We start from the raw sequence: 10,806 nt of genomic DNA, 5'->3' as shown, positions 1-10,806 counted from the left end.
TAAATAATTAAAACATACCATTTTATTTTCAGTTTTTTTTTTGAAAAAAAAAGAATTTACATAGAAAATTTAGAAAGTGAATAAAAAAAAGTTCTTATTTGAAAACTTTCCTATACATATTGGATAATAAATAAGGTGTACTTTATAACTATTTGAAATTTAAAAATAGAAAATGAAAAGGAATTTCCATATATGAACGAGGCTAATACAATTAAATAATAAGAACTTGAGTATAATGTAATGGCCTACAATTTTTTTTAGTAAAAGTATTAAGTCATGTGTTCATGATTTTCTCAAAGCCATCACTCTAAGGGAAAGGTAAGTCATAATAAATTTGTCAAATTCATCCTCTTTGATTCTTGGAACACACATATATACATCTTATAATTTATTATTTTAAACTTATTAACTTTTTTTCTTTTTTTGAATCACTTGCTATCTTACTAAACATTATAATTAAGTAAATGCGAATTAAGAATTATAATGAGTAAAGAAAAGGGAATAAATGTAATGATTTTATTTCTTTCTTAATTAATCATTTAGGTACTATTTTTTTTTATGACAAAAAATATTAAATTATTTTTAATACTTAATTTAAATGATAAAATAGTCAAAGACCCAACTATTCAATTGATGCAATTGTCAAAATTTTAAAATTTTAAAATCAAAATATCCTTTCAATCCAAAGAGAAATAGTATGTATTGCACATGTCTCTACTACTTAACTATTGATATATATATAGAAATAGTATGTATTGCACATGTCTCTACTACTTAACTATTGATATATATATATATATATATATATATATAATCATTAGAGACCTATGCAATATTGATGTATTGCTCACAATATTCTAGATTTCATGCTTTTTTAAATGAAAAATAAACTTTAGATACCCTAATATAATAGTGGGTAAAAAAAAAAAAAAACTATTCATAAGTGGATTTGAAAATATGAAATTTGATGGAATAACCTAAAATAATTTTTTTGGCATTTATAATTATTTTTTTGCACTTGCAAATTTCAGTAACTAAAGAACTATAAAATAGCAAAAAATGTAAATAAGTAAAAAGATAGTAATCGAATTATTATTAGAAAATATTAAATAGATATATACTGTTCATAAACAGTATTTTTGCTAACATAAATTAATTTGTCAAATTTTTTTTTTGTTCTTATAATTTATATTGATGTATTAAAGAACATCGTTGTGCCTTCAAATGCCTCCAAATTCAATCCTAATTTTCTCAAATTTTCAAAAAAACAAAAAAATAATATCTCATTGGCCAAAGGTTTAGAATTCTCAATCCGATTGGTTGGTGTATTTCTAAAATGTGTCAATGTAGACACCCCAATTTTGATCAGCCCTTTTGGAAAAGACCCGACGTAATAAAAGTTGACTTTGAATCCCGAGAATTGGAGGACCCTTTTTGAAAATCCGAACGAGTCTTAAGTCTTGATAAGTGAGTCCTAGTTTATTTCAAAAATGGGGCCCTTTTTTAAAATTAAGCCCTTGAGTCCCGAGTTTCAAAATTGAGTCATCTTATTTCAAATTCAAGTACTGGTTATTTTTAATTGAGTCTTTTAATTTCAAAATTGATTTCTTTTTAACCTCTTCTTATATTTTGAAAAAAGACAAATTTTTTAAAAGGAGATTTTTATCTTTGACAAACATCAGGGAATTAGTGACATTTTTGAAACCTTAAAAGAGGTCAATAAAAAGTTTAAAACCTTATGAAATGCTCCTGTTTTTTTTTTTTTTTGTCGAGTCTTGGGAAAGGTGAATGTATTTTTTTTTTTTTTTGCATTTTTTTATTAAGATAAAAATATTAATTTTTCTTGAGTCCTGACAAAAAGATACGAACTTCTCTTGAGATTTGAAATATTTTATGTAATTTTTTGACATTCGAGACACTTACATCCTCTCCCTCAATTCATTTGAATGGTAGCCAATAATATTTTAAAAAATTAATTATTCTACCATTTTCGCACCTAACACATGAATTAAAATAGCAACAGCTAAAAAGGAACTAGGGATACTGCACTTAGTTTAGTTAGGGAGGGGGATAGCATAGTGCTTTTTTTTTTTTTAAGGATTTAAAAAAAAATATATATTTGAATGAAATTTATACCTATTGATGAGTTTTTAAATTTAAATAATATTTTATGTCATTCAATTTTGTCAATGTCAAAATAATTTAAAAATTAGTTTTAAAAACTTTTACTTCGTATAAATTTATAAATAGGTATAAATATATCAGAGTCATTTAAAACCTCAAGAATTTTTTTTTTGTTTTTTTAATGTCAAATCTCATGAAAAGTTATTTATTATTTTTTTAAGACAATTTTCTCCTCATTCGCAATCTCCCATGTAGAAAGATTTTGAAAGCTAAAAATTTGAAATTTGAAATTCTTTTTATTAAATATGATTCAGTGTTTCCCACTTTTAATACTCTATTAAATGCTATTATATACCTTCCATTTCTTTTTAATATTTCCTACATTTAGATTTAAGATTTTACTAAAATAAATTTGGAAACATCGATTAATTTTCAAATAACTTAAATAATAATTTTTAAAATTCAAAAATATTCCTATAGATACATAAATAATATCAAGTAATATTTTATCAAATTTTCTTTAATAAATATATCTCCAAAAGAGAATAAAAAATTTATACTTTCTTTAATTCAAGTTTTAATTGGTGGAGTATTTTTAAACTATATTTGACAAAAAATATTTTATATGCATTCTAAAATATAAAATATAATATTATTAATTAAATACAATACATGTACACACACGTGCAGTCTGGGTGACATGCGTTATCAAATTTAACTAATTTTTTTTTAAATATTTAGCTGATAAATTTCATAATAGTACAAAATAAAAAAGTTGTCATCTTCAAAAAGATAAAACTATAAAAAAAAACATTGTAATAATTAACATGAAACGAAAATTAAGTCAACAGTAAAATAATATAACTCGGTGTTTATTGATATTTAATATTTGTTTTACACTGAATTAAAATTGGTGGATTGAATTGTTGAATAAAAAAGTTTTGGGTATTTATGATTTTAACTTATTATTTAAAAAAAAATTTTGTTGCAAAAATAGACTCAATTAATTGTGATAGTTGGTCGATCTTTTTTGCACTGAATTAATATTCATTGACTAATTATTAAATAACAAAAAGTTAATGACTTTAATCGATTTCAACTTAGTTTAAAATTTATTTTATTAAATGGAATTATGTCCCTTCCCATATCTTCCCACAGTTCCTTCTTTAAACTCTCCTTGTTGAATAGTATTTTCTCCCTTTAATTTTTCAGTGTGCTCTGTTTTACATTTACAAATGTTATACATAATATGCATAGAAAATATACGAAAAATTGTTTCCATCTTCTTCTAAGTTGAGGATATTGAAATTCTAGCTTTCCCTCCATGGCTAAAGATGAAATCACAACAAAGAAGGAAGTGTGGATATTCATCTTTGTCCTTCCATAGTCATTTTTGTAATTTGGCAAGCAGAGAGAGAGAGAGAGAGAGAGAGAGTGAGAGAGAGAGATTGGTTGTCACTGGATGTCTTTCCCGGGCTTTTTGGCTTTATTGACCTTTAAAATGAAAACCCAACCATCCATTCATCAAAACTCCAAAAACAAACCAAACAGGGGACTCTGTCTCTCTGTCCTAACTTGTTTATTTTGGTTTTTGCCTAAATCAACCACAATTTTTTTCTCCTCAAACATGCACCCCACGTTCCATTTGCATCCAAAAATGAAAACTGCACAAACAACCCAGCCTTCTCTTCTTCATCCCCCTCCCCTGCGAATTAACCAAAACCCTTTTGATCTCTGTGATCATCTCCAACTCCTCACCAGGGAGAAGGGTTTCTCCTCTTTCCCCTTTCTCCCTATAAAGTTATCATCTGCTTCAACAAAATAAAAAAGAAAAAGAAAAAAGAAGAGATAAGAAAGAGGAAACGAGAAACCTTCCCCCGCTCTCATTCCCGCGGGGCTACTAGCTCCTCCCCACCGTTGTTAATTTGCTTCTTCGATCAATTCTCAAATTGATACCACTCCTTTGTTCCAAACAAGAAATATAACACAATTTTAACATTGTTTGAATTCGAAATGGTTCGAGCCTTTGATCGAAACCATGGCATTCAGAAGTCAAAATCTTTTCACTTCAAAAGGATGTTTGAGATCCCCGAAAGGCAAGCGCAGAGTCTTGTGTTTTACGGTTCGGATAACGAAGGGGCCGAGGATGATGCAGGGCAATCGAAAGCTAGCCCCTTCTCAGATATCCAGCAAATGCCAAGCTCGCTTAATCGGTCACAGGACAAGAGTCCCGTTTCGCGCTTGACCGATATTGGGACGGGGGTGGCTGCGGTGAGCCCCCTTGCCAAGCCTCCCGCAGGTGAAATTCATAATCCATCTTTCTGAAAAAGTATCTGTACTTCAGATTCCAGAACACAAATATTGATTGGATTAGCCTAAAAGTTACAAAAATATAAGAAAAGACATCCACGTTCATTCTATGATGCTAGAACCACAAACAGTACAATACATCCAAATGCATTGCTTTAGCCAACTCATTAAGAGATGGGAAAAACTAGGAATTGATTGTCGTTTTGCTGTCTACGTTGCATCGATTTTGGAAATTAGGATTGACGGTCCTCTTAATTTGGCATTGTTAGGTTCAGATGTGGAACAATTGAAGGAAAGATTTGCTAAGTTGCTTTTGGGGGAGGACATGTCGGGTGGCGGAAAGGGTGTTTCTTCAGCTTTAGCTTTGTCAAATGCCATTACAAATCTCGCCGGTATGTTGTTTCTCTCTTCGTTCATGTTTGAACCGTTCTGTCTGTGTTAAAATGATGGAATTGAGAACAATGAATTATAGAAAAAATTGTGCAATAGCTTTATTTTCTTATAATTCCAAATTTAATTAATTATATTGGCATGTTTTTACAAAATGTCCAGGAATTTACAATTTCTCCTTTCCATGATGTCCTAATTTGGCCTTTTAAGTTTAGATTTTGGGGTGGCTGTCGTTATTGCATATATGATGGTAACCATAACAGGAATAGAGCCAAATAATGGGAGCTCTAATTCATATATGCTGATTTTGCTTTGTTTCTGATACAATGCAGCTTCTGTTTTTGGAGAACAATGGAAGCTAGAGCCGATGTCTGTAGAGAGGAAAGCAAGATGGAGAAAAGAAATCGGTTGGCTTTTATCTGTAACTGATCACATTGTCGAATTTGTTGCCTCTCAGCAGAAATCCAGTGATGGAAAAGATGTAGAGGTATCTCACTCTCTCTCTATCTCTCACACACAATTCAAATACAGAGACTATATAAGTTTGCCACATTATGCATGTTTTCCTGGTTTTACAGGTAATGGTAACGCGGCAAAGAAATGATTTGCACATGAACATTCCCGCCTTGCGCAAGCTTGATGCCATGCTAATTGTGAGTATTTGATGCTCCTGCTTTTCACTCTTAAGAAGTTTACAGCTTTCAATTTTTGTTCCTCTTTTCTAATCAACCTACAATGAACAGGACTACTTGGATAACTTCAGAGACCAGAATGAATTCTGGTACGCTTCCAGAGACGATAAGGAGTCTGAGGAAGGTGGCAACCAAAGAAAGGACGACAAGTGGTGGCTACCCACTGTCAAGGTTCCCCCAGATGGCCTATCGGATATGTCACGCAAATGGCTACTCTTTCAGAAGGAATCTGTCAACCAAGTACTAAAAGCAGCAATGGCCATAAATGCCCAAGTGTTATTGGAGATGGAAATCCCCGAAAGCTACATCGAATCCCTCCCCAAGGTATAGCACAGAAAATATTTCACACACAAACTAGATTCATTTGAATTCCTTTGTAATTTTGATTGATTTTATGTTTTGGTAGAATGGCAAAACAAGCCTTGGTGACTCGATCTATAAGAACATTACGGTTGAGTTTTTTGACCCCGAGCAATTCCTCTCGACCATGGACATGTCAACGGAGCACAAAGTGCTTGACCTCAAGAACAGGATCGAAGCATCTATCGTTATTTGGAAGAGGAAAATGCACAATAAGGATGGAAAGTCTGCTTGGGGATCGGCAATAAGCCTGGAGAAGAGGGAACTTTTCGAAGAGAGAGCAGAGACCATCTTGCTCCTCATCAAACAGCGGTTCCCAGGACTTCCTCAATCTGCACTCGACATATCGAAGATCCAATATAACCGGGTAACAATGAGTAACATTGCATTCTACCCTTGAGCTAAAGTTCTAATTCAAGGCTCCAAGCCTTAACTAAGCTATCATATTTTTGAATTACACAGGATGTTGGGCAGTCCATTCTAGAGAGCTATTCAAGGATCATAGAAAGCTTAGCCTTCACAGTAATGTCTCGAATTGAAGATGTCCTTTATGCTGACTCTCTCACTCAAAACCCCTCACAAACAGAACTTGAAAAAAAAAATTTCATGGATTCCACACCGTTGACGGGGTCACCGAAGTTCCCAAACCCTGAGGAAGAGACAGAGAGGCTGAGTTCTGTAGACACACCAACTTCAATGACACTATCAGATTACATGGGGTGGCAACTGGACCAAAAAGAGGCTGACTTAAAGAAGAACAAATCAGTGGGCAATTTAGAGGAGCTGTTGAAAGATGAGCATGGAAAGCTCATGACCAAAGCCGCCAATATTGTGACCAACTTGAAAGTTTCATACTTAGATAAGCTTGATCACTTAGGTTGCCCAAGAAGTCCAACATCGCGACATTAACAGTAGCAGCCATAGAAGGAAAAAAGAAAAGAAGGAAAAATATAATAGACAATGAGACAAGTGTAGATGAGACAGCACATGCACATCAAAATGTAAATATTTTCAGAATCAAGTTATTTTACTGGTTGTGTATTCATCTTGTTCTTCCATCCACATGTGGATAGAGAAGTATGAGTGTGTCTAACCAGTGTGTGAAGTCCAGAAGAAAACTGCTCTCTGGCTTTGTATTCTTGTAGCTACTGTAATGTGTTTATACCGACTTCTTGCATGACACAAAATTCTTAAACGTTTTTTCTAGTCCTACGTAAAGAAACAATTTACTCTCTGGATCAGATCACTGCTTCTTTACTAGTTCTAACTGAGAAGGCACTTTCTCAAACTTAAACACACATTGCTTAAGATAGCTGCAGTTTTGTTGTAAATAGTGTTAGATTTGTCATGGTATTATATGGACTGCTTTTTACCAAAGGTTGACTCTGAATGAACTCTCTATACTTCATCTGTTAACATGCACCTTTTATTGTTTTATGTTCCCTTTCATCAAATACCAAAAGTAGAAGTCTATCACACTATGTTTGGGAGAATGGAATTTGGACCTTTTATTTGGATTTGTGTTGATTTGGACACATTATAATATTAAATTGTTTTAAATTTCCTTTAAATTTGCATATTCAAATCTATACCTTGTAATCCATCCTTCCAAATACTACGTCATTGTTTCTAAATGAGTACTTTTTTTTTTTTTTTTATAATGAAAGAACCGGAAGCCACCCACATAGCGGCCTCGTCTCAAGTTTATTAATAACTCTCACTTATTCCGAAGGAATACCGTGGAAACAAAAAGACACTTGGGGCTTACATAATAACTAATAAAATACCCCATGCATCAAACCAAACAAAAGAAGAAAACAAACCTATACCAAAACCAAAAGGAAACCAACTAAATATACCTCATATAAACCATTCCCATCTTATCCAATCTATACAAACCTTTGATAACTCTTGGAAGTTGACTATTATTTGTAAATAAACTATTCCTTCCCATGGCACCTTGTCGAGTCAAAGCATCTGCCACTTTATTCCCTTCTCCATACAAATGATTTATAGAAAAACCTACTCCCTCTAATAAACCACTGAGCTACTCCTGAAAATCCCTTAAATACCATAAAGGGCATTTACTGGATTTTATCCAATTTACTACAATATTCGAATCACATTCAATGTCAATACTGGTATGACCCAATTGTTTGCAAAGCTTTATTCCTTTCATCACTGTTTTCAATTCAATTTCATTATTAGAACAAGAACCAAAATATTTTGAAAAACCAAAAATAAAGGAACATGTACAGTCTTTAAGGATGCCACCACCACCCGCCGACCCTGGATTCCCCAAGCTGCTCCCATCCAAATTAAGTTCAACCTCCCTTACCTCGGTTTTAGCCATCTCACACCTTATATAGCTTTATTCTTTTTATTCATAATTTGCACTTCCAGATTTTGCAATATTTGAACATCAATATCATTTAAATGAGTCATAACTGTCATGTTCTTACTCAAAACCTCCACCCAATTCTTAATGGACAGCCACACATCTGTATTACTCTCTAATTTTCCTTCTATTCTAGCAACACATCTTCTTCTCCCCAACCTTCAAACTACTAAATAAGGAATTAAACCCATCAATGTTCTCAATCGAGAGTATCGGAAAACCCTATTAAACCATATTTGTGTTAGGACCGGAGGAGCCCATGGGTGAGCTTGATACACATGGGTGAACACCAACTTGACCCAAAAGCTTAAACCTATTGGATCTTGGGTCCAACCATGTATATAAGCACCCATCATCCACTCTAATTTTCCAATGTGGGACAAACTCACAAGTGGAATTCTCAACAATCTCCCCCTCACTTGTGAATTCCAGCTACTCCCTCTTGAACGGAAACCGTCTCCCTTTTGGGACAATTCTCCAACAGTTGCTCAAGTGGGCCTTACCACTAGCGCCTTACGTGCGTCAGATTGCATTCCACGTGCGGTCTTGACCTTATTCGGATCCATCCACAGCCTAGATGATCTTTATTGGTCTCAGCCACACACTTGATCCTCCAACTATTAGCACGTCAGGAGAATTAGCTTCCCATCTTGACTTTTATGATGTCGCTCACTCAGAGTTACAAACCGTCGGCTCTGATACTACTTGTTAGGACCGGAGGAGCCCATGGGTGAGTTTGATACACATGAGTGAATACCAACTTGACCCAAAAGCTAAACCTATTGGGTCTTGGGTCCAACCATGTATATAAGCACCCATCATCCACTCTAATTTTCCAATGTGGGACAAACTCACATGTGGAATTCTCAATAATTTGGACTCTTTCTTTCCAGCTTTGGTGCCTAAGGAAAGGTACACCTACCTCCACTGAAACCTTCCTCCATACATCAGCAGCAAGATCTCCCTTATTCAAAACATACTCCACATCTTATGATTGCCTTATTTCACAACAATAACATGCTGAAGCCAGTGATACCTCCACCCTTCTCACCTTTTCATCAACGCTTAAGCACTCAAAAGCAGCCTTCCAAATACAAATAGCAATTTTCTTCGGTAACCATTTGTTTCAAACCCACTTTACCCACTCAAACTTTGGAGCTCTAACTTTGATAACATTCCACGCCGACTTTGTATTAAAGCAACCATTCTTTTTCGGGAGCCATAACAGTATGTCTGAAGAGTTTCTAAGTTTTCCAACTCTTTCCATCACTTTTTCCACTTTATTAAAACCCAGAATCCTTTGCAAATTTTCCACATCCCACACATTATTAATAACCAAATCTTTTAATATGTAGAATTTTCCTCCAAAAAGAAGAATATGATCCATGTGGTATGCAAAGAGCAATATGTCCTTTAACATATTTAGCTTTAAAAAATCTAGCCTATAAAGAATTTTGTGTTAATAACTACCAAGCAAATTTCATAAACAACGACAGTTGCACTTCCGAAATGTCCCTTACTCCTATGCCCCCCTCCTCCATAGGAACACACAATTCCTTCCAAGCCCTCCATTTTATTTTTTCTTTCCCATCCTTAAATCCCCAGAAAAAAAAAGGTAAGCATACCTTGAATCTTTTTTATCACCAACTTCGGGGCATTTAGAACAGCTAACAGATGCAGTGACATGCTCGAAAGCACATGTCTCAACAAAATCAGACGACTTCCTTGAGACAACAGTCTACTTTTGTAGCCCTAAATTTTCTTATTGATTTTTTGAATTAAAGGGTCAAAATAGCAGCCTTTCATTCACCATCCACGATCGGCACTCCCAAATACGTAAAAGAAAATTTACTTTCAATAAAACCAGTATAACACCCTGAACCCTTAAACTCGGGTCCGATGCATTATACCTAATAAAATCCCTAATAATCCATAATTAACATATACGTAGTGAAAACATAAATATAATCTCTGTACATATAATACCATAATACCAAAGTTTAGTAATTCCTATCTATAATCCATAGTAATCATCCATCACCTGCATTTCCATAAATCTACATAACTCCCAAAACATTTCAGTATTTTCACAATCATTCCTTACTCAACAGCCTTAAAATATAAAGACATGAAACATAAATATTTACATTCCACAAAGTATTATCAGTATATACCCTTTCTTTTAATACTTCTCAAAAAGTCTAAAAACCCTCGAGCTCTTTAAGCCCGACCTCGAGGATGTCTTGAAAAAGAAATAATCATATTCGGGTGAGACACATTTCAGTAAGGAAAAAAACAATATATTAAAACAGTGTGTGGCCAACATGAGTCTATATAATAACATAATATTTAACATTTGAAAATAACATAATTTCTGAAATCATTTTCTGATCCTAACCAAACACATGCAAAAGATTTAACCCATGAGATTACCTGAGGATAGGGGTGATTACTCGCCCATACAAGTAGCATCCCTCTGCTCTGATACTTAGGCAACCCAAAGGTCACAACTAAAGCATACCAGGATACTCA

The 10,806-nt window shown here is 33.6% G+C and overlaps 1 protein-coding gene across 1 annotated transcript; it reads left to right on the top strand.

Annotated features, from left to right (window-relative positions):
• The first annotated feature begins 3,829 nt into the window (after positions 1-3,829).
• LOC131158840 (rho guanine nucleotide exchange factor 8) lies at positions 3,830-7,047 on the top strand. The gene is made up of 7 exons (XM_058113747.1): positions 3,830-4,423; positions 4,704-4,826; positions 5,157-5,311; positions 5,403-5,477; positions 5,568-5,840; positions 5,923-6,243; positions 6,339-7,047. Exons 1-7 carry the CDS (start codon positions 4,138-4,140, stop codon positions 6,783-6,785), a joined length of 1,680 nt encoding a protein of 559 aa, XP_057969730.1. The 5' UTR covers positions 3,830-4,137; the 3' UTR covers positions 6,786-7,047.
• Positions 7,048-10,806: the final 3,759 nt, after the last annotated feature.

The sequence above is a fragment of the Malania oleifera genome, chromosome 6, assembly GCF_029873635.1.
Source record: "Malania oleifera isolate guangnan ecotype guangnan chromosome 6, ASM2987363v1, whole genome shotgun sequence".
Taxonomy (NCBI): domain Eukaryota; kingdom Viridiplantae; phylum Streptophyta; class Magnoliopsida; order Santalales; family Ximeniaceae; genus Malania; species Malania oleifera.
The sequence above is the reverse complement of the archived record's forward strand: the minus strand, read 5'-3'. Positions and strand labels throughout refer to the sequence as shown.

Coding starts and splice junctions, on each gene's coding strand:
- LOC131158840 (XM_058113747.1), top strand. CDS start 4,138: ATGGTTCGAGCCTTTGATCGAAACCATGGCATTCAGAAGTCAAAATCT. Junction 4,827..5,156: donor TGCCATTACAAATCTCGCCG/GTATGTTGTTTC, acceptor GATACAATGCAG/CTTCTGTTTTTGGAGAACAA. Junction 5,478..5,567: donor AGCTTGATGCCATGCTAATT/GTGAGTATTTGA, acceptor TACAATGAACAG/GACTACTTGGATAACTTCAG.